The 24,738-nt window shown below is 38.6% G+C and overlaps 1 protein-coding gene across 1 annotated transcript in view; it reads left to right on the forward strand.

Moving 5' to 3' along the window:
- The window catches only part of GABRG3 (gamma-aminobutyric acid type A receptor subunit gamma3), a 295,269-nt gene extending 271,881 nt beyond the window's left edge, over nucleotides 1-23,388 (forward strand). The window contains exons 7-10 of the mRNA XM_058018553.1: nucleotides 9,413-9,565; nucleotides 15,265-15,461; nucleotides 16,957-16,986; nucleotides 20,269-23,388. Of these exons, the coding sequence (XP_057874536.1) occupies nucleotides 9,413-9,565; nucleotides 15,265-15,461; nucleotides 16,957-16,986; nucleotides 20,269-20,547 (659 nt within the window). The 3' untranslated portion in view covers nucleotides 20,548-23,388. The remainder of the gene's footprint in view (nucleotides 1-9,412; nucleotides 9,566-15,264; nucleotides 15,462-16,956; nucleotides 16,987-20,268) is intronic.
- Nucleotides 23,389-24,738: the final 1,350 nt, after the last annotated feature.

Below are 24,738 nucleotides of genomic sequence, written 5' to 3' on the forward strand. Positions count from 1 at the left end.
ATGGGATATGGAGAGTGGAATGATTGCAGTGGAATGAAAAGCAATGGTCTTTGAAAATGGCAGTTTCAACTGTCAATGGCACATCAAGAATTGTTTAGGGCACAAGAAATACTGACTAATAGATTTCATATTACTCTGGTACACAATTAAGTTTTTAGAAATTGGGTCTTTTGTTTATTTTATTTCAGTACTTCATGAAAAGTTCCAGTATACAACATATGTATTCCAATGATTCTGGGGAAAAAATCAGTATAAAGAAGTTAGAAATTTGAACAAATCCAATTATTTTCCAGATTCAATAATGAATGCTAAAATCAGAGGATGTAATAACTTTATGTGCTGAAAATATAGTTACTAACTTTTAAAAACAGGCTTTTAAAGTTCATTTAACAAAACTGTCATTTTACAAAACTATTTTGAAAGTGCTATTTGCATCAAAGAAAATGAAGGTTCAGGAAGGAAGAACAAACAGCAAAAATTAAATTATTTTATGGTGATAAAAAAGTTGATAGCCTCAAGTAAAAACATGTTTCTTGTTATTATAGTCTTGATGTTACGCAAGGCAATAAAGCCAACATAATATCCTGTGGTTCTGCCAGGTTAGGAAGGTCTAACTTGACTTTAAAAATTCCTTTTCCTTGAGACAACCTGGAATCTGGTCTTTGTTTTTCACATTCTAATCTTACAATATTTGATTTTTATTATGCATGCTAATACATATGTGTATGCTTATAATTGAACATGATTTCTACAGGCACAAACAGTGCTATTAGGGTTAGTTGGTGTCTTGAGGGTTTTTTTCCACTGTGTATTGATACAGTAATTTGTCTATGATAATGGGAAACTTTAGCAATGATTTGGCATCACAGTATGAATATATTTCTGAAAAATTTGCTTTTCAAATGTAAGAGCTGAAAGCCAAATCTAGGCTACACTGCGCTAGTGCATGCACACACACACCTAGACACATCATGATAATGCCAAAGGCAATTATGAACTCAAAACCAGAGATCTTAGAGTCAAAGAAAGCTTTTTTGATGTAGTGCCTAAGATCCTTGCCTGTGACTAGACATCTAGTCACATTCCTGCTATGGCAATACATGTAAAAATGACACCTCTGAAGCCTAGTACACATTTTTTGTGAGGTTAAACGTGTAGTTTAAGCAGAAATGTAATAGTGTAGCAGTGCCTTTTACTACTACAAGAACACTTACTTGAGATAAAGAGTAAATATCTTTCTCTGCTGTACACAAGCTCCCATCCAAGCACAATATCAGGTGTCACTGGAATAACTAAATGCCAAAGCAGCATAGGGGAATGTAAGACTAACCCTTAAGTGACAGCATGGCCTTGATCATTTTTTTCTTCCTTTTGTCTTGGAAGCACTTGTTCTACCCTACTGTGGAACAAAAATTTTTCCCACCAATGAAACCCCTTTGTTGACCGACCCATTTTGGAGGAGTCAGAATGAGCCTGCAATAAGTCTTCAGCATTTCTTCATTATTTATAATGATGCTGAAGAAGATAAAGGCATTTTTAATTATACTTCCATGGCTCTCATTTGATCTACATTTTTCTTCATGAGAACTGCAAAATCCTGTTCTCACCCATGTATTTTTTGTTTTAATGATAGCTGATTTTGGAGTCATAACCACCTGTCAGTACATTAAGCTCTTTCTTCTACCATTTTGTAGAGTTTTTTGATCTTCCAAAGTTGAAACTTGCTCTATACCTGGCTGGAGATTAACTCATGTTAGGATGGGTTACCAGCTCTGAAGACAGACCAGCTGATGAAGTATTAATTGAAGTAATCACAATCCATCCTTCTTTTCTTCTTAGTAGTTCTAGTAAGAAGATAGCTTGACCCTCCACAAGGTGTATCTCTGAGGTGGGATGAAGGCCTGGGATGTGAAAAGAGCAAGCTCACGTGACTCTTCTATCTTATTTTGAATCATAGAGATATAGAGTAACAGAATGGCTTGTTGAAAGAGGTGTTAAAGATCATCTTGTTCCAACCCCATTGCCATGGGCAGGGATGCCTTGCACCAGACCAGTCTGATCAGAGCTCCATCCAACCTGGCCTTGAACTCTTTCAGGGACAGGGCACCTACAACTTCACTGGGCGCCCTGCTTCAGTGCCTCATCACCTTCACAGAAAAGAATTTTTCCTAATATCTAATCTAGTAGTGCTCTCTTTCATTTTGAATCCATTCCTACTTGTTCTGTCACTACATGCTCTTGAAAAGAGTCTCCATTTTTCTTGTAGGCTCCTTTCAGGTATTGGAAGTCTGCACTTAGGTCTTCTGAAGTCTTCTCTTTTTCAAGCTGAACAATCCCCATTTTCTAAATTAGGCAGGGTTGGGTTTTGTAACACTGCCTGTGTTTCTGCCTGACTTTGAACTGAGATATTCTTTCCAGCCAGTGCAGAATCTGGAGTCATGTCTTAAACCTGAAACTTGCACATTTCCAGTTGGCACCAGCACTGCCACAATAGTTTTGCTTCCAATTCCACATTCATCTCTTCCAGCAAACCTCTCTGGTGAACATTTTGCAGAAACTTCGGTAGCTACTGGTTAGAAAACTTCTACTTACTAAGAAAGAAGAGAAACCTGGCCCAGGAAATTAAAAATGGAGCTTTGGGAAGCAAAGATCAGAAAACAGGTTCGGGGTGACATGAATAGTTAACAGCAAGATTAAATAAGGTCTTCTCTTGACTTCCAAATGAAAAAATAAAATGTAAAAACCACTGAAGATTGGAAAGTCAGTTTGATTGCTATTAAGTAAATTTGATTTATTAAGATAATGAGGAATGTGATTCAGTCTCTGTGGTCTTGCTGATCAACAAAGTAATACTTGTGGCACACAGTGTGACTCCTCACTTTAATGACCAGGCTTTTCTTCTGAAATCAAACTCTTGCAGTAACATGGACAAACTCTGCCACTCCTCATTATTCTGCAGTTCCAGTGATGGATAATTGGCACGTAACCTTCATCACACGCTGAATCTGCTTTGTGTATGCATTATACCTTCATATTTCAGTCTTTGTAAAGTTAATAATTTTATTTTTTTTCTAAGTTAATTGTCAACCTCAGAGTATAATGGAAGGATGAATGAAAATGTGACATAAGATAGTACAATTTGAATAAAAAATTTTTTTACAGTATATAATTTTGCATACTTTTAAATTTATTTCTTTTTAATAAAATAACCAGTTGCATTCTGCTCAAACATTTTACCTTCAAGGGAGCCATTCTTGGTGCAACGCAAAATTCTAGCAATTCAGGCCAACAGATCCTTAGTCTTCAAAAGTCAAAATTAATTTGCTATAGCTTAATACTGCTCATTAAAATTCACAGCAGTTATTACATGGGAAATCATTATTGTTCTAAACAGTGTCCTACTTTCAAACTATAAGTCCTATGGGTAAACAGCCAGCAGTCATGTTGGTTTCATGGGAAGCATTGCTACACTATTTTGATTATTCCATATTTGCTGCCTAAAGGTGCACGTTTTGCTCCCTTTATGGAAAACTGATCCTGCTCTATTTTGCCTCAGGATCATTTTCAGTATTTAAGTGAATTGATGGCTGATCATTTTGTTCAAAGTAAGTTTGCCTTCCTGGGAATATTATTCAAGTCGTTAAAAGGTAGAATTCCTCTTTGGGTTTAAAAATGAAGTTTATTTGTATTAGCTATTCCAGTGGTCCTTTGATAGAAAACCACTGTGTGATTACTTTCAAACCAAGTGCACTGGTTCAATGACATGCAGTTTGGAAGGAGATTTTTCCCATCTTTCCTGCACTGCAGAGCTTTGTCACACAATGACCCCCAGCTGCCCTTCCAGCAGTGGCAGTAACAGCAGGTGGAGCTCTAAAGGCTTCCAAAGGAACAAGGAGGCGCTGAGCAGAGCTCTTGGAAGTTTTTCTCTCCTCTGGATTGTGCATGACTGCAGGATATACAGAATCAATTGTATCCCAGAAAATGGAGTCTTTTGGAAGAGAGGAGAGCTTCTTTGCACAGATTATTTTGTGTGTATAGAGAAAAAAATGCACATACCGTGGCTACTTTTCTTTAATGTGCATGCAATGCTTTCAAATACATAGAGAATATTTACTTCTGGAAGGAATAATGTGAAGAATAATATAACCATCACCATCAGCAGCAGCACCAGCAGCTGCGTGCAGTTTGGAGTAGTGCAATAGGGAAAGTTGCCACAGCACATACTCTTGTATGTAATGTGGCTCTTGAATATAATGAGAGAATCCAGTAATCTCAACAGAAGTTTTCTTGGCTGAGGATAGAAATGAAGTGGCAATTTAGCTGAACATTTTAATTTACCATAGCTATTAAAGAAATTTGTTCAGTGTATGTTGTACAGAAGCATGCTTGCCTGTGAGAGTGGCACTGGTGCTTTCAGCTGGGGGAAGGAAGGAAGTGGCGGAAGGAAGGAAGTGGCGGAAGGAAGTGGCGGAAGGAAGTGGCGGAAGGAAGTGGCGGAAGGAAGGAAGGAAGGAAGGAAGGAAGGAAGGAAGGAAGGAAGGAAGGAAGGAAGGAAGGAAGGAAGGAAGGAAGGAAGGAAGGAAGGAAGGAAGGAAGGAAGGAAGGAAGGAAGGAAGGAAGGAAGTGGCGGAAGGAAGGAAGTGGCGGAAGGAAGTGGCGGAAGGAAGGAAGTGGCGGAAGGAAGGAAGTGGCGGAAGGAAGGAAGGAAGGAAGGAAGGAAGGAAGGAAGGAAGGAAGGAAGGAAGGAAGGAAGGAAGGAAGGAAGGAAGGAAGGAAGGAAGGAAGGAAGGAAGGAAGGAAGGAAGGAAGGAAGGAAGGAAGGAAGGAAGGAAGGAAGGAAGGAAGTGGCGGAAGGAAGGAAGGAAGTGGCGGAAGGAAGGAAGGAAGTGGCGGAAGGAAGTGGCGGAAGGAAGTGGCGGAAGGAAGGAAAGAAGGAAGGAAGGAAGGAAGGAAGGAAGGAAGGAAGGAAGGAAGGAAGGAAGGAAGGAAGGAAGGAAGGAAGGAAGGAAGGAAGGAAGGAAGGAAGGAAGGAAGGAAGGAAGGAAGGAAGGAAGGAAGGAAGGAAGGAAGGAAGGAAGGAAGGAAGGAAGGAAGGAAGGAAGGAAGGAAGGAAGGAAGGAAGGAAGTGGCGGAAGGAAGGAAGGAAGGAAGGAAGTGGCGGAAGGAAGGAAGGAAGGAAGGAAGGAAGGAAGGAAGGAAGGAAGGAAGGAAGGAAGGAAGGAAGGAAGGAAGGAAGGAAGTGGCGGAAGGAAGTGGCGGAAGGAAGTGGCGGAAGGAAGGAAGGAAGTGGCGGAAGGAAGGAAGTGGCGGAAGGAAGGAAGTGGCGGAAGGAAGGAAGTGGCGGAAGGAAGGAAGGAAGGAAGGAAGGAAGGAAGGAAGGAAGGAAGGAAGGAAGGAAGGAAGGAACGAAGGAAGTGGCGGAAGGAAGGAAGTGGCGGAAGGAAGGAAGTGGCGGAAGGAAGGAAGTGGCGGAAGGAAGGAAGGAAGGAAGGAAGGAAGGAAGGAAGGAAGGAAGGAAGGAAGGAAGGAAGGAAGGAAGGAAGGAAGGAAGGAAGGAAGGAAGGAAGGAAGGAAGGAAGGAAGGAAGGAAGGAAGGAAGGAAGGAAGGAAGTGGCGGAAGGAAGTGGCGGAAGGAAGTGGCGGAAGGAAGTGGCGGAAGGAAGTGGCGGAAGGAAGGAAGGAAGTGGCGGAAGGAAGTGGCGGAAGGAAGGAAGGAAGGAAGGAAGGAAGGAAGGAAGGAAGGAAGGAAGGAAGGAAGGAAGGAAGGAAGGAAGGAAGGAAGGAAGGAAGGAAGGAAGGAAGGAAGGAAGGAAGGAAGGAAGGAAGGAAGGAAGGAAGGAAGGAAGGAAGGAAGGAAGGAAGGAAGGAAGGAAGGAAGGAAGGAAGGAAGGAAGTGGCGGAAGGAAGGAAGGAAGTGGCGGAAGGAAGTGGCGGAAGGAAGTGGCGGAAGGAAGTGGCGGAAGGAAGTGGCGGAAGGAAGTGAAGGAAGGAAGGAAGGAAGGAAGGAAGGAAGGAAGGAAGGAAGGAAGGAAGGAAGGAAGGAAGGAAGGAAGGAAGGAAGGAAGGAAGGAAGGAAGGAAGGAAGGAAGGAAGGAAGGAAGGAAGGAAGGAAGGAAGGAAGGAAGGAAGGAAGGAAGGAAGGAAGGAAGGAAGGAAGGAAGTGGCGGAAGGAAGGAAGTGGCGGAAGGAAGGAAGTGGCGGAAGGAAGTGGCGGAAGGAAGGAAGTGGCGGAAGGAAGGAAGGAAGTGGCGGAAGGAAGGAAGTGGCGGAAGGAAGGAAGGAAGTGGCGGAAGGAAGGAAGGAAGTGGCGGAAGGAAGGAAGTGGCGGAAGGAAGGAAGTGGCGGAAGGAAGGAAGGAAGGAAGGAAGGAAGGAAGGAAGGAAGGAAGGAAGGAAGGAAGGAAGGAAGGAAGGAAGGAAGGAAGGAAGGAAGGAAGGAAGGAAGGAAGGAAGGAAGGAAGGAAGGAAGTGGCGGAAGGAAGTGGCGGAAGGAAGGAAGGAAGGAAGGAAGGAAGGAAGGAAGGAAGGAAGGAAGGAAGGAAGGAAGGAAGGAAGGAAGGAAGGAAGGAAGGAAGGAAGGAAGGAAGGAAGGAAGGAAGGAAGGAAGGAAGGAAGGAAGGAAACAGAGGAGTTGTGTGTATCCTAAAGGATGAAGACATCAATTTTGACTGGGAAAAGGAAGAAAATAACTAAAATACCCTTTAAAATATCAAAAAGGTTATTATATTTAAATAAAATAACTTTGTCATTCTCCCAGGAGTAGCCCAGTTTAGCTCCCACCATGGAATCAAGGGATGTGGTCAGCTCCTTATGTAATCTGCGAGTGTCTACAATGGTTTTGTCCATATCTCTGCCCTACACTCCTGTTTTTTAATCACAGGAGAGAATGAAAATGTTTTGAATACATTCACCTTCTAAAATGTGCTTCTAAAGCAGATAAGACAAACCATATACTGAAAGTACTAATTTCTTTTCATAAGTCTAGAAAGGAGGCCACAGTGTGCAGGTTATCTGCAGAATTTGCCTTCTAGATGCCTAAAATCACAGGAAATTAATCCTGCCTGAAAGACACTAAATCAGTTAATGACTAATTGTGATGATGGACTCTCTACGTCATTTAATGTGCCATAATTTTCTCCCACTCTCATGTTTATCAGGTTTATTTTCATCAAAGGCCTTGGAGGCAGAGACTCTTTATTACTTTCCCAGTATCCTACAGTGCAGTATCTACTCCTACTCCTGCTTGCTGGGCTGGGTTTCATGACCACACTACTGAGAGGAGCAGTGACTTGTGTGGGTACTGGAATTGTTTGTGTCATACATTTTATACACAATGGAGGTGTGCAGATTGTGCTTGACTTTATGCCATTCTCAGGCAGCTTATCCATAAATACACAGCTCTAGATACAGGAACTAAGTAAAGGAAATGGAAAGGCTTGACACATTTCCTGTAGAGTCTTTGATTTCATTTTTGCTCATTCTTCTACCTTGGTACACAATGTTTGACTCATTAACATGCTTTTTTTTGACTCACTTCTATTCTTTTCAGTTTGTTCATATCAGTGAAAGCACTGGTTTACATTCCACCTGACTCTACACCTGTTTCAATGAAATTATTTCGTTTCTGTGGTGTAAGTCTTTCTTCAGTGAGGCAAGCTAGCCAAACAGTAAGCCCGCAGAACCTGTGGTTACTAACCCACATCAATTCCCTGGTGCCATTCCCTACACAGAGAAGACTGATGGGGATTAGTGGAATGACAATAATCCTTAGCTCACAATGTCATGATGCACTGCAATACCTCCTAGTTGTAACCAGAGTGATCCCTTTAAGGACAGCTTCTGAAATGACTTTCCAGTTTCTTGGGGTCGCACAGTTTTCACTGGCACAATTGTTGTGAAAATGTTTGCTTTGGTCTAACAGAGGCATTATGGAAATATTCACAGGCTTGTCAACCTCTTCCAAATATATCTATCTCAAATGGATGTACTTTAAATGTAGGAACTTCTCCTTTTCACGCATTCCCAAATTCCCACCGTCAGATTTTTATTTACCTTTAAGTTTCTAACTTATGGCAATTCATTGATTTTACAGTGACTTCAGAGATGCTTTGAATGAAAGTCAGTCTTACTGAGTTAATTTATTTTTTATATAATATTTAGCTGTAGTGAAATTATCCATTGTAAGAAATGCATTTCTTTATATGTCCTCTGTTACTGGATGATTAAGCTTTAATTTGCCTCAACTAATAAACGCACTGTGCTTCTGCTTGGGCGAGTTGTATGTACATTCCTCGGGGGATTAATCTTTATATGTTTCCAATTTCTTCATTCTTCTGATGGTTTGCTGTAAGAAGACAGAGTTACTTAACTATTGCAAATGATGCCTTCTGCAAATTCATACTCTAGAAAGTTAAGGTTTGTAACAAGAAGCCATAAAATTTATTAGGCCAAACCTGATGCAGTCAGACAAAACCACATAGAAATTCTCTGGCATATAAGCTCTCCTTTACATCTGAAGTGGAAGCAACCTACTTCAAGTGAAGTACAGAAATCAGTCTCAGTTCAGTTTTATTACTGCTATTCACCATGACTGTGTCAGAAAGTGAACATCTGTGAGGCTGAGAGAGCTGTTGTACGGCAGAGATGATAAGGTCAGTAGCCTCTGCTGAGGAGAGAGGAGGGACAGATTATTATCCCCTGTGGAATCACAAGGATTAGCAGAAGAGATGCAGTGAAAAAACCATGTACTGTGGGATAAACTAACCTTCTTACTGATTTCTTGAATGTATGATTTTTACTACACAACAAAACAATAAACCTTGTGTTCAGACTGACCTTCTGAAAATACCACAAATGGCCACAACTGTTTTGAAATGCCAGCATTGAGTTCTAGTGTCTATTAATGACTTCTTCTGTAAAGGCATGTTATACTCATGTGCATGTTACATTTGCCAAAAAGACCCTATTTTCAGATTCATATCTCAAAAGAAGGTAACACAACTCACTCAAACCTGAAATTAAGGCACAGAAGACACAGCCCTCAGAAGGAAGAATTTTGTGTGTAGTGATTGCAGAATCTGGTGAATGACATTACCTTCACATTTGTGGCCATGAAGATATCCAGAAATGCCATGTCTGGAAATTCAAGATGCCTTTCAAAACTTTACTCATCCGGAATGATTGCTGAGAAGCTCTGCCTGTCAAATACATTATTTCCACAGAGACCTAAAATTTAAGGATTTTAGAATGGCAAGATTTACTTAAATTTCACATGAGAATTACTGTGTAGATGCTGCTGAAACTCTAAAAAATATTTCATATGCAGTTTTTATGAAAGTTAAAATATTAGCAAGTAAGTGAACAACTATCTGTTTCCCATACAAATGAATTTCCTTTTTGTGCTACTATTGCAGGTGATTATGTAGTCATGACTATATACTTCGACTTAAGTAGAAGAATGGGATACTTCACTATACAAACATACATTCCCTGTATATTAACAGTTGTTCTTTCCTGGGTATCCTTTTGGATCAAAAAAGATGCCACACCAGCAAGAACAGCATTAGGTAAGTTGTTAATAATTCCCTTTTCTGATGTTCCTGCACTACTATTTGAAAATGTCAGCTTCCTTTCAAAGAGACCACTAGGTATACCCTTTGGATTATTGCTACTACGTCTTGCAGAACCAGATCTACTTATTACTGAGACCACTGGGTTTTTTTCCTGTAACAGGGTAATTAAAAGTAAACTAATCTGACCCATTGGATGACACTGCCACCTATTTTGCATAAAACTCTTGAATTAATGTCTGTCTCCTTGTTCTCACCATGATATTTTAGTGACATTTTTGAAGACTTAATTAATTGCACTGCTGGCTTCCTTCCCTTCTGTAACTCTCCCCCACTGGCAATTATGTCTTATATATACAGAAAACTGTGGGATATAATAGTATTAACTCATGCAAAGTGTTTTAGCTTGCATGCTTGAAGTTAAGCTTCACACTGGGTGTATTGATATTTTTCATAGATTGTGAATATTTATGCTGGTTTAGGTTTTCCCGAAACTCATTTTTGTCAGGACCAGCATGTGTATTTTGGCAATGTGCTTTAGTGTACACTTAGAATTGTTGACTTAGACTTAGATATTTTTTTTTTAACATCTGTAACAACACCTGCAGGTTTTGACAGCATCAAGGGTATAGGGGTATGTAACAGCCAATTATATATAAACATCAGAACCAAAGGAGAAACAATTCCTTAGTTCAGATTGTGATTTCCAGGTCTGCCAATATGAACTGATTCAGTAAACTACCGGTCTAGGAAAAAAGGGGAGCCTGTGTCAAAGTTTGCATGTCTGTTTTCAGCCATTCCCAGTGCTTCATTCCATCCTCCTGCTGGAGTTTGTTACTATGTAGGTCCATTTTTCTGAGGTTATTTTACAGGAAAGGAATATTCAGTCCTCATTCCCTCCATGTGAGTGCCAAAGGGCCAGTACACCACAGCTCCAGCAACAGGATGGACACAAAGACTCACAGTTACTCTGTTGTCCAGTAACACCTCCAGAACAGCAAAAAGACCATTCACAGGTGAGGGCAGAGCAGCTTACAACTGCCTGTTCCTGGCTGGGTAGACTTGCCTCTGATAGCCAGAAAATTGAGCAATTGGTCTTAAGTATAACGCTCTGCTGAACTCTTAAATTGAACTCTTTTCTTCTTAAATGAGGTGACTCAAGGGAGATAAGGAAAGATTGACTGTTCTCCATCTTTTTTTAAAAGGGAGTCTGAAACCCCATGCATGGGGAGAATCAGGTAGCATCCTGCTGGATTATCCTTCTTAATGCAGAAGAAAAAAGAGACAAAAGACATCTAACACTTTACGTTATTGATTTGCCATAAACATTTTTCAAATCCTGTACCTAAGGGTGGTTCCCCACACCACAAAGCTCATTTTTCCACATAATTAGACACAGAAGTATTTTAGATCACTAAGCACTAATGTGTGACTCTCCACCTCACCCCTCAGCCAGCAGGAAGTTCAGAGAAAAAGTGTATTCAGATACTGAAGTCATTAATTTGGAGTAAGAACATAAAAATAAGTTGTTTCAAGCTTCTTCTCTATGGATGTCATGATTCACTCCTAAAACTCTGACTGAGAATTAAATTTCATAGGCTAAAATATGACTTTTCTAAAAGTGAAGCCAAGTATATATGGGTCACTTCTTTTGTGCACAGAATCCCGTTGCTCCCAAATCGACAGTGGCTCCCGGGATGCAGTGAGCAGGTGCTCCCATTGTGCTGCAGACTTGCATTTATAATGCTGCTTACAAATCTGTCTGACCAACAGCACACATCCACATCCTGACAGTGGCACATGGTAAAATTGTGAGTAATGCAGCCCAAGGCAAACTGCTGAAATTGTCCTGCTAATTAGTTGAAAATAATTGTAGAGACTCTGTGCAACAAACCTTCTCCGAGTGTAGCTGCATTAATGTAAAGGACTAGCACCAGGGAAATATTTATCTCTCTGAAATTAATGAATAATTTCCAAAGTTATTGGCAACTACTCACAGTTACATGGAGGACAGGTTTTATTCCCTTCTGAATAATGCTAGCTGATGCATTTCCATGCTGGGAGAAAAAAATGTTTTGGGTTTGGGACCATAAGTATTTTTTCAGCAGTGATGTCCAGAGACGTTAAAACGTTCTTTAAAAACTTGGTTCTTTAATCCCCTTTTTACATGCACCTTGAGGTACTAAGGCCCAGACTGGCAACAAGATTAACTCAAGTCCACCTAAAGAGTCAGTGGGAAAATGGAAGTAAAATTTGAGTGCTGGATGAGAACTGTGTTTTTTGATCCTGAATTATTCTGCTCTTCCTTCAAAGAGAAAGAACTCTGCAGCTTCTGCTTGTATCTAGTAATCAAAATTATCTCAAAATGTTCTAAGTCAGGAGGCAACTTTTCCCTGAAGAAAAGTTATCATCTGAAAAAGAATAGGTTATTTTCTGTGAAGATGAAGGGAATTAAGTTAAACTGAAGCTTTCATTCAGTTTCCCTGTACTTTTCAAAATGGGTATTATATGTAATAGGACCAGGCAGTTACTACAGAGCAAGATTGAACTGCAGTTTAAAAAGATACTGTGGGTATCAAGGCCAGAAATGTGTTGATGCAAAAAAAAGATACAGATGATATTTAATAAAAAATGAACATTGCTTTCCTTGCCATTTCATCTTTACCTCATTCACTAGAAAACCAAGAAAGTACTCAAAACAGGGCCAGAGCAGAAAGATGGAGTACTAACTTTATCGAAAAGCAATAGCATGCATCAAAGCAGAAGACATTTCCTTTAGTGTCCCACCAACATAACCTCAAGAAAATTAAAAATTAGCCTTGCTGACCAGAGTTCCTAACACTGAAACTCCTGCCACCTCACTTTGCATATGGCAGTCCAGTAAGCAGATTTCAAGCAGTAATAATTTTAAATAACTGTTTAGACCAATGATCTAAAAGTTAGAGTATTTTCATGCATTCTGTAGATCTGCATAATTTGATCTTCTAGTCAATCCTTTTTGTTATATCAAATAGCATCTTTGCTATGGGATTTACTGGGAGAATATAACCTCCCAAAATGGTATTTGCACAGAGACTTGTAAGCTTACGCATACAATTTCTACCTGAAAATTTTGATGTCAGGTTACCTCAGAGCTGTCCTTAGCTGATACTAAAATTCTGTTGAAATAGATAGTTCATGAGCCCTGTGAATTTCAATAACAGATGCAAAGATCACTTTGCCATACGGGACTCCACAAAGTGAGAGACTTCACAATTTCATCTGGCAAGACATATGCATTTGAAACCACTCAACAAACTGAATTTCCTTAGCATGAGAGATGAAATGAACTAAGGATATGGAAACAAGATATTGTATCTGGAAATAATGGTGCTGAACTTTATTCATACATACACACATATATACATATACATACACACACACACACACATATATATTCTGATTTGTAAATGTACAGAAATACAAAATTGTATCATCTGGTGCACCTTCTTTCTCTTTCCTCTCTGTATGTATCCCCATATACTCATTTTAACATTTTAAAATGTGTGCCTGTTTGCTAGATGCAAAATTGATACACTAGATAGAATTTTCATCATTTCAAAAACTCAGTGCTTGTTTACAATGTGAGCAAGAATCCAGTTGCAAGCATGAGCTGAGCTGATGTTTCATATTCAGGCTTAAGGCATGGAGTAGGATACAGATGAGTTGAGGACTTGTGTGCATAAACTAATGATTTTTTTAGCTTTTTAATAAAATCCGTCCTATCACATGATGAGTGGGAAACAAAAACTTACATTTGAGTCCAGGTAAATGGAACTGTGTGTATTGTACTGGAAGAACTCTATAGGTTTTGAGGATTTTTTTAAGATAGTAAAATGCCTGAAAGCATGTACATGTGGCTCAGAAAAGGACACCTTTGTGTCAGAAATCTAAATGTGATTTAGGAAGTGTTGAAGAACTTGATTTTATATTGTAGGGTAGTCATGGTCTGGATGTGGTTCTTCTGAAATTAGTGACTCCCAAGGCCCGGATCAAGCCCATGCAGAAAGCGATTGACATATAGTTAGTAAGGGTCAAATCAAAGCCAGCCACTTCACACCTCCTGCACTTGGGCATCTGCAGTTGGCCACTGTGATAAATGGCTAAACAGAGTCTTTGCAGCTTTTTCAAACCATCAGCAGGGTACAGACCTGATGTTGAGGGGTCTGGAGAGGTTGCTGGATCATGCCTACCCTATCTGCTTATACTGGGAGGTGGCATAGATTTCAGGAAATAGCTTTTAGATGTCCAAGGCACACACAAAATCCACACTTTACACTTCCTATCAGCATTGCTTTCATCTTGGTTATTGACTTGTGATTTTTTTCAAAAACTTCCTGTTTGTTTACTTCTGGGTAATAGGTAATAGGTAGGGAATTCAAGTAATCATTATTATTCAAGGTTGAGACACAGGCAATAATTTGCCTTCTGTCTTTTCCAGGGACTTTCTGTTATCTTGAATGGAGAAGCTTGTTCTTTTGAATCACTGTAGCTTGTAACTTTACAAGTCAGAGATGGACAATCCTTCATAAAGAGAAAGTAGTCAAAAGTAATCCACAGATACTTCTTTCTCTCCAGAGTGCTTTTAGTGAGAAGTTATTTAACTATAAGGCATAACCTTATAGTTAAACCATTCCTTGCCATTTCAAACACTATGAACCATTGTGAAATATCATTTTAACTATAAAAAAAGAAAGATTACCTTATGGCTATGCTGTTTGTTGAGAAGGTTCTCTCTTGAGACTTTCTTGTGGGAAAGCTTAATTTTTTTTTTCCCTAGCCAGTAAGAAGTTGGATTTTTTTTTTCTATCAGAAGACATGCAGTTCATAACAGGTTGGGAATAGAAAGACTGCTATTCCACAGGAATTAAGAGAAACTGTATGTATTACTAGGAATCAAATAACTTACATGACATAGATTTCATTTTAGCACTGGTTTTATAATTTTGGATATTTCACACTAATCCCATTTTGTTCACTATTACTAAATCTATCTCAGAAGTGATCTTTGTATGAATTAAAAAGGCTAGCTCTGTTAATGTTGCATCTGAAGTTTGTATGAGAGTCTTACTCTGACTGAGCAAGTAACATTGATTTCCCATACTCAGAAGGAAAATGACACTGGAGGACTCCCAAGGAAGCAGTGGTGTGAAGACATACTTTCAGAATTCATGGTCAGATCTTAGCAGAATCTTTCTTTTCTCCCCACACCTCTTTTTGATCATAAGATATTTTCCTGAGAGCACTACTAGTGTGGAATAGAACATCTTTCCTTCAATGCTTACTAACCTTCTTGATTTTATTTTTCTGGATTTAGTATCTTTTCTGCTTCATACTTCTCTTCAAAAATTTCTTCATTCTCTCCCTCACCCCATCTTCAACCTTACTGGGATCAGAAGGAAGAGATGAAGAAAAGCATATTGAGACACATAGGAATGTCACTTTTGCAAAGATGAAAATAAACAACCGAGCAAATCCATGTTTACAAAATAACTTTTTCCCTACTGATACTATTTTCCATTATTTCTTAGTACTACCAAATAAATTAATTACTTGGGTACACTCTGGATTCCTGTTTTGTATGTTTATTTCCAAAGATTCTTCTGTGATATGAAGAAGTGATGTAGCACACAATTAACTCAAGTTTCTCCCTGCAGGCATCACCACGGTATTGACCATGACAACTTTGAGTACCATTGCAAGAAAGTCATTGCCCCGTGTCTCCTATGTCACTGCCATGGATTTGTTTGTGACTGTATGCTTTCTATTTGTATTTGCTGCTCTGATGGAGTATGCCACCCTCAACTACTACTCAAGTTGCAGGAAACCAAACTGTACTAAGAAGAAAAAGTCGGTAAGATGGGAGCATTTAAATTTGTTTTCATGTGCAGCTCAGAGAGCAGATAATCGTTTAATGTAGTCTGTTATCCCATGGCACTTCACTCCTCCAAGATTTTCCCAGTGGTGTGATCTGCCCTGAAAGCTGATGGAAAAGTCACCCACAGTAGCAGTAGGAGCAGTTACGTGCCTGCTGAGTGAGGTGTGTTCCTAACAGAAGCAGCCTGCTCTCCATGGAGCAGCAACCCTGCCTACACATCCTTTGTCCTCCAATTACTGTGCTGGTAGTTGGTGAAGTCTCCCACTGAAACAGATTGCATAGCTTGTTATACAAATAAATGCACATCAATGTATATTCAAATGCATTGCTATTTCATGGCTTAACAGGTCTAGAAATATTTATGAGCATAATTTCATTGTCTCTGCTGGGAACTAGCATTTGGTTTAAGCCCTGTGCACAACGGTGCAGGTTCACAAGGACAAAAATGGAGGTCACTTAAAAAGGTTTTAGGCATGGCTCATTTTTGGCCAAAACAACTTTTCATTGTAACACCCAGAAAAACACAAAAGCTATCTATTTAGAATCAACTAAAACAATAATGCAGGAAGAATTGCCTGGTTTACTTCATAACTGACTATAAGAATGAGAGGGGGCAGTTTTATAGAGAAAAAAAATCTCAGTGTAAACATATGGAAAGGGGCTGGCCACTCGAAATCAAGCAATAAATATTATTTGTTCATAATCAGTAGTTGGAGATGTTGGATGCCATTGTGTGTAATGGAGAAAATAAGGACATTTGAAATCAGAAATCAAAGCCAAATAGGAAAAATGTGAAGAAGGAAATTGAGGAGAGAGAAGCCTAAATTTAGGGAATAATAGGTCATGATGTAAAAAGGGATTGAATGAAGAGCTATAGAAAATGATTGAATGAAGAACTAATGAAGGAAAATCTGAAACAAATACGGGATTAGAGAAAGTCTAGAAAGCCACAGACCTAGTCAATGACAACTCCATTAAACTTAAAATAGCTTCTTACAAAATGCATTGCTCACAAAAGCAAAAAATTGTTACCAAAAGAAAAGTTTGAGATCAAAATGAACTTGCTAGTGATCAAACTAAAATTGCCATCCTATAGAAAGACTGAACTAAAAAGTCATGAGTATCTTTGTTAGTAGGATGTAATTCCAGACATGTGAGTGAAGACATGAGAAAACATGCAACATTGTCAAGATTTAAATCAAGACCAGAAAAAATGCTCAATTACCTATTGTTTGAGCATTTCATGGGTTAAATAAATATTTTAAGTCTATGAAAACCAGTCATGGATTCTGTTGAAGTTTCATGCCGTTTTCAAGTGTCCAGAATATTATGCTGAATATATACAGAACACACTGCATGGAGTGTTTTATGCATTTAAGGGCTTGATCCAAGGAATGCTATTGAATATAGATGCATGTGAAGCACTAAATATGTTTTCTCCTGAATAATTCTTTTCTTATCTTTATTTAAGCTACCTGATGTAAGTTTTGGTCATGTAATGGTAAGTAAGTTACTTTATTCAGTGAGAGAATTGGGGGCACAAATAGATGGTTGACATTTACTTGCACTAATTCCTGAGAGAGCTGTATTGCTATGTTATGCTTTACCCTGACTTCACTAAAAATATTGCTTTGCTTTTTTGTTAAAAGGTCAGTTTGTTTTCAGCTGTGGCAGAGGAACATAGCTGCCTCTTTCTATAAGGACTTATCAAGTGATATGAGAGGGAGAAGGGTCAAGTATACAATATTATGTGTTATTTTTACCTCAGAAATTTTGTGTGTCTGCTTTATATAATACAGAAGTTACAACATTTTATGAGAAAGTAATAAGCACAAGTTATGTCATAAACTTCTATGGAGTTTTAACTAAGTTTCACAGAAAAAAAAGAAAGTTCATTTATGCATATGCAAAACCTTTAGTAAGCTTTCAGGTAGATTTTCAAATAATTTAGGCACACAAGTTGAACACAGGTAGTTGTACTCTATCTACAAAAGGAATATGTGGAGTAGCAATAAAGTTGGAACAGAGCACAAAATTGTGTCTCTCAGTTGTGTGAATACCTGCTATAGTGTATGCAAATATAAAGCATTCAGCAAGCCTGCAGCCAGTTTACCAGCTGGTTGAATGGTCTGCCATCAGATAAGAACAGAGCCAGAACTCAAACACTGGGGTTTGCATTTCTTAGGTTGGATATGATGAAGTTTCTCATTTACAACTGCCAGATCTATGTTACTAGCCTATCATTTTACAAATAATAATATATACTTTTTTTTTTTTTAAACAAGAGTTCTCTGATGTATTTTAAGACCTCATATAACTTAGAAAGTCTGCTTATTGGCAATTAGTGGTTTACAGCAAGCATCACATCTATCCACTTTCTACTGCTGTCACTCCCTGGACAGACTTTTCTGGAAGATGAAGTTAACAGAGCATGTTGAATGGGTAGCAGCACTTTCCTTTTTCCAATTAAAAGCTATAGGGAAAGATAATTAAAATTACATTAGGGTTTAAAAACCTTTATCTAGAGCTAGTCATTCTGATCTCCTTGGAAAGCATCTACAGCATTTTAAAGTTTTTTACTCTCTCTCTTCAGGTTTTTTTACCTGCTGTTTTTTTTTTCACCCTAAGTTACTGAGCACCTTTGTCTATACTGAGGGCATTGTCTATACAAAGAAACCTTCAAATTAGAGCTCAAACAAGCAATGTCTCTGGTTCTCAAGATATAATTTTGTCTTTTTCAACTTTGTAGTAATGACACTTAAAAGGTGAAATTTATTAATCTTAGTAAATCCATGTTCACGTAATCCCAAGCCTTTTCTTTTCCTCCTAGAAAACACACATATACCTTGTCAGAAACAATATTATTAAGCACATTTTACACTGCACCTGAACTGCTGTGTCCAAGGCCCTGGAGAAGTGCCTTGCCCTGGCACACCTCCTGGTGGGACTGGGATGGTGCCCACGGTGCGTGCACTGCTCTCCCAGCCCCAGCTCAGCTGGACACATTGAACATGGGGGGACCATCCACCTTCCCCTCGTGTCTTGTCACTTCAGGACACCTCCTACGTGGCAGAGATTAAAACAACCAGATTGATCTCTCTGAATTATGAGGGCAGTTATTTTATCTTCTGTCCTGAGCAGATAGTTGATATAAAAAAACAACAAAATACCCCAGATATGGGGAAGTTTCCTTTGCAGAGCCAGAGCACCTTTTTATCGTCACCCACCAAAACCTTTCTGAGCCTTTATTTTTTTAAACATAAATATTTTAGAAAGGCATGGAAAATTTCAGTCCCTGAGTTGGAAATGTTCATAAAGACCAGTAATAAATATGCAATATATGACACAGTGGTATAGCAGAACGCCATGTATACTCTAGTCACAGTCTTTTCTTTCCATAGTACTAGAGTAAAAAAGATTGGTTGTACAATAATCTTATACCTGTTTGACATGGCAGCACATTTTAAGGCCCGGAAATAAGCCACACAAAACTTTACAAAAGAGAGAGAAGACCATACAGGTGTAATTTCTGTCATCTAATCTCCGAGATAAAGTCATTCACAACAAATAGATTTGCAATAATCTGCTTCTAAACTGCAATCTGCTTGCAGTTCACAGAAGAATGCACCTGAGGCATTTTAGCATTTACTTATGACAAAATGAATTGTGTCTAGAAGTAATTGACTAGATTCCATAGGACAGTTGTTCAGGTGTAGTTGTCTGTGTTGGCAGTGCCAACATCTAAGTAGAGGGATGCCACATCAAGTTCTTAGCTCAGGCACCAGCATTTTTAATGAGATGGGTAATACTACAGCATGCCAAAAGATTTGTAGAAAGCAAATTAAGTCAATATGAAAAGGAGACATTTCCACTGAGGCACATCAGTCATATTACCAGTGTTTCTCACATCCAGAAGGAAAGTTTTCAGATACCCCCAAACACCTTCAACAGGAAATGTTGAGTACTTTGTGTAGTATGGAAGCAAGAGCCCAGAGCATTTTCCTAAACACGAGCAGCTGTGACCAGCTTGTTCCTGGCACGGCCAGCACGTTCCTGCAGGCAAAGCCGAGGCTTGGCACAGTGCCGGGGAGAGGAAGGGCCTCCGGTAGATAAGCCAGGCTGCCAGGGCTGTGTCTGCTTTGTCAGGATGGTACTGACAGGCAGCAAAGCTGATGGGACCTTTTCTAGTGATGTCAGTGGAGGAGGTGACACTTGTGAAGATGGAATGGGTGGTTGTATGAGAGGGGAGACTCTTGTGAGAAGGCATCTTGCATGCCAAGGAAATGATGTGACAGAAAAGCTGACAAAGTGTAAATAGGGAGTACATTGAAGAAGGAAACGAATGCTGCTGTAAGCATGAATGCTGCTGTGAGGATGCATGACATCAAAATCCCTATTTCTGAGCATGGTTAGTGTGCTAAGCACTGAGGGGACATGCCTCGGGATTCAGTACAGGAAATCCTGTACTGAAATGATCACTATCTGTTGCTGACCAAATCTGTTCTTATAAATTATAGTGAAGTTAAGAGGCAGTGAATGCACCTATGTGAAGTGGAGGACATTGTATAATTAAATGGAGAGGGGGGGATATCTTCCTTATTTTTGAGAATCCACCTTAAATGTAGTAGCTGCAAGTGTTTAAAATAACTTGCAAATTATATTCTGACAGGTAAGTGAATTCCTAAGTGTGAAAAAATGATTGCTTTCTGCTGTGATTATTAATTTTGATCTGCGCCATCCAGGGAAATTTGTCAAACTGTTGCAATTTTTTTTCTCTCCTCAGAATTATTCTGTACTTGATATGAGACCACCAACTACAGTCATCACATTGAACAATGCCATGTATTGGCAAGATTTTGAAGATGCGTGTGTCTATGAATGTCTGGATGGGAAAGACTGTCAGAGCTTTTTCTGTTGTTATGAAGAGTGTAAATCAGGCTCGTGGAGGAGAGGACGGATTCACATAGACATCTTAGAACTGGACTCTTACTCTAGGGTCTTTTTCCCTACATCCTTCCTGCTGTTTAACCTGGTCTACTGGGTTGGATACCTCTATCTTTAAATATTGCCTGTAGCAGTGAAGACTGCTGTGTTTTCTCACTGCGGACGGATGCTGAAAGTGCAGAAAAAGTGAAGGACACAGTCAGTTTCATCTCCAGTTTAAAAGACCACATTAACTTTTACCATCACAGAGCCTGATGAAGAATTTTAACATGTAATTTCTTGAAAAAGAAAAACATGGAAGAGTTCTCTCCTAACTGCTATTTGTTTTAAGAAAAAGGTTCTTACAAAGTTCTGCTGAATTTGTAGTGTAAGCGATGTTTATGAATAATTATTGTATATTAAAATCTCTACTATTGTCCCTTACCTTAGGAGCTATTCACAATTCAGGCAAAGTTTAAATATGTAATTTTTATTTTTCATTCTCATACTTTCTTCAAAATGCTGCCATATCCCTAAGGCTCAGAGAAATGTACACTGGCACTAGCAAATAAGCCAAAGCTGATGAAAATGCTCTTTTGTATTTAAATTTGCTTGATACCACAGGTTTTGGGAAACTGACAATCTCCTTGATATGGAATAACCACCAAGAGACACTAAGAAATGTCTGGTAGGATCAAAACATGGACATGACTTTCTGCAGAGGTCTGAGGTTCATTGAATTAGCCACTTACCCACACATATTGGTTTTAACTTAGAGGTGAAAAGGCAGACAGAGAAGAAAGCTATCATTTGGATATAAATAAGACTTGCCTATCTGTGAGGCAGCTGTAGGCATAACTTCTACAGTTTTTCAAGCTTTTAACTGTGTTTTCTACGACTCATTAAACACAGGATGGTCATTGATTTCCAAAGTACTGTACTTGAGGCAGGACAAGATTCCTCTTGTTTGTGTCATTGTAGCAGTTCACAGTGCATAGCCCATGAGTAAAAATTATAATAGCACCAGGAATATGTGACTTTCTTCAGATTTCAATCTGCTAAAAAAGTGTTTTCATGCATTCTTATTTTTTCTCTCAAAGTTGTATTATAAAATTGAAAAACAGGTGTGCCAAAGGCCTTTTTTTTTCTTTTCATAACATTAAACACTGCAATATTTACTCACAGTAGTTGTTCCCTGTGCCTGAGCTAAAGACTGAACACTTGTGGCTTGAATAGTGCATTACAGGAACTCAATTGTGACACTTGGATTAAACATGAAATAGCTGCCACATGTAGAAAGAGGTTCTTTTCATTCTTTTCCAAAATTTTCAACTATATTTTACACTAAAAAACAATTTTGTATTTTTCAAGGTATTGACCATTGAATTCTACTACCCATTTTTTCAAAAACTACTTTTACAATATTGAACTAAGTGATGTCTTTTACAGGCTGTCTACATAATTGTTATTAAGCAAACAAAATACATCCAGAATTAAATAGCAATAGCTTTTCACTACCCTTTGCATGACAAATTGTTACAAAAGATTGAAGTTAAAAGATAACTAAAACAACAATTCTATTTCTTTTCCCTTTTGGAGATAATTTTTTATGAACTCAAAAAATGTGTCTCTTCCAGGCAGTATTTGATGAAAAAATGAATAGTGGATGTGACTTGAAAGGAGTTCCTTTTTCCTCCAAAGGAAAACCCTGCAAACAAGCAAAAGCTAATGCAACAGTACTTCTAAAGGAACAGAAATGCTGTCATGTTCTTTGAAACATCACTGTCTGTCATTGCTGTTGCTGTGTTCTTCCACTGAGTTTTAATGGGGGGGGGGAAATTAACCCAAAAGTTAATTTTAATTTTTCAAAATCTTTCTTCTGTTTTTAACTTGTCTCAAATATCTGAAACCTAGTTGTGTTTGGGTTGTGGAAGCGAATTACTTCTGTAAGGACTGAAAAAATTCAAATTAGAAGCACAGAAAATAAATATTTTGAGGCAGAATCAAAGCCTTATTTTTAGAAAGATCTGCCCAATCTGATGTCTTCTAAACCAATGATAACCTTCTGATTTCAAAATACATGTTGAAAATTTTGCTAACTCTAATTAGCAAATTAACTGCTCTGTAAACCTGTGTCCTGCACTTAGAGGTATAGACTTAATTTGAGGATGACAGTGATATTTTAAGTAGTGCAAGAAGGTGATTAAACTTGAGTTAGATATCCTGATCTCTAATTATTAATTATTAATTATTCTACTCTAATAGTCACCTTCAGCCATATTTTGGAAGAATACTAGAAATATTCCAATAAGGGAAACCATTTTCCTTTAGGGGGGTGATCCTGCAAACCCTCTGCACAATCAATTGATTTTGGTGGTAGTATTGAGACAAATTATGCACAATCAGGTGCCTTCCACCATTAGATCTTGAACAGGTAAAGTGATGTTTATTTAACAATTCCATGCTGTGTGAGTTTTCTGGGAAGTGGAACATTCCCGTGTTAGATGATGAGCGTATGCTTTTCTTGCACTTGTGCTCATGGCTGCTCAGGAGCCCTGCTGAAAGCAGACAATCCCAGCAGATCCTTCTTTGAAAGACTGGTTCTGCTAAGTCCATTCATATTGACAATTTTTCTGACTTTTTCCACAAACAGAAGATGGAAGCAAATAATTCCAATTTTTCCACTGTCCTAAATCAAGAAAGAAGCTTCAGACACTACTGCCTTCTTCTCTTACAGTGAGAGCAGAGGACATATTTTACCGTGTAATTTTTTCTGATTTGGGGTTATCAAAAATTGATTTTTATGGAAGGCTGGCAGGTTCCTGAATGCATTCCTCTGCTTGTTCCCAGTAACTTGGCTTACTCTCACTGCTTTACTGCTCTGTGCTTTGGCAGGCGCTGAGAAACCTTAGAGATGAGGGAAGAGGGGCTTTCTATGATCTGCATCATTTAAAATTGTGGCCATTATGTTCTGCACACATCTATGTGCCATATCCTTCTGTAGGAGTGAGAACATCCTCATTCACCTTCAGGTATTCTTTTGCTTCTTTTTCAAATTGGCAAAAGTTAACATTTTGGTGTGCTGTCCCATGAGAAATGTAAGAACTGTATTTTAGCATTCTAGAATATGTTCTTATCATATAATTTCATATTCTTATCATATAATTTCATACTAGAGACTTGCATTTATTCAACTACTTCTTTTTACCCTTCCAAGGAAGGGAACAGAGGAAGGAAAAACCAAATGAACAGTGAAATGAACACATGTAGCTATGTAAAACCTCAAAACCAAGTATCTTCACATTACATTTGTTCCTTATCAAAGCTGCAGAAGGGATTGTGAGTTTTTTAAATAATCACCTTTTTTTCCCAGGACGATTTAAAGTCAGTCCTCTTATTCTCACCTTCAATTAAAAATTCTTGGGCATAATTTGTCTTTATTGAGGGCAGCATTTCCAAGGCAACTAAGAATGTATAAATAATATTGGTCTGCTTAATTCAGTCTTCTCTGTTTTCCTGGCTCTGATTCATAGCATATTGACAGCTCCTTTCTTTACAGCCACTCTTCCAATAATAAAGAAAAAAAAACTTGTAGCCAGTTTTTGCTCTCTCAATGTCCAGCAGTAATGGGGAACTGCAGTGTCACACAATTTTAATATAACTTTCTAAACAAAAAAGTAGGGGTGTAGTTTAAAACACATCAGGCATTTTGATAACCTTCTCTTTCTCATGTTCTCCTTAATCAACTCTCAACTGTGTATTGCTATTTTGTGCATACCAATAAAAATGATAAAAATTACAAAAGCCAGAACTATCTTCACAGAGACAGTGATGAGTAGTGAAGCTAAAAGAAGAAAAAGAAATTATTTTTTATTGCTGTGCAGCTCTTATCTGTTACAATCCTCTTATTCAATTTAACCCACAGCTAATTCCAAGTCATCCACCTGGAGGTTTGCACATTCATCAGCTGGAACAGCAGTGACACATGAGCCTTTAACTGATAGGAAATTATTTCTGGAACTGCAGGCATACTGCCAAATAACTCAGACAGATAGCTATCTTAAACACTTCTGCAGCTCTAATATGTCTTGGTGTCTAGCATCTCACGTTATTTCATGAATTTATCACCATGAATTATCTTCTTACTAGGTCATTTCATGAAGGGAAGGCTGTTTACCTCCTTTTTATACAAAATTTCGCCGTATATCTGATAAAATGACTCTCCTACATGACTGGATGCCAGGTGGCTCTGGAACTGCTGACAGACTTTGTGGGAAGGAAGATTCAATATTTTAAGACAGACAGATTTCACAGAGTCACAGAATCAAAT

This window comes from Melospiza georgiana, chromosome 2, assembly GCF_028018845.1.
Source record: "Melospiza georgiana isolate bMelGeo1 chromosome 2, bMelGeo1.pri, whole genome shotgun sequence".
In the NCBI taxonomy this organism is placed as follows: Eukaryota; Metazoa; Chordata; class Aves; order Passeriformes; family Passerellidae; genus Melospiza; species Melospiza georgiana.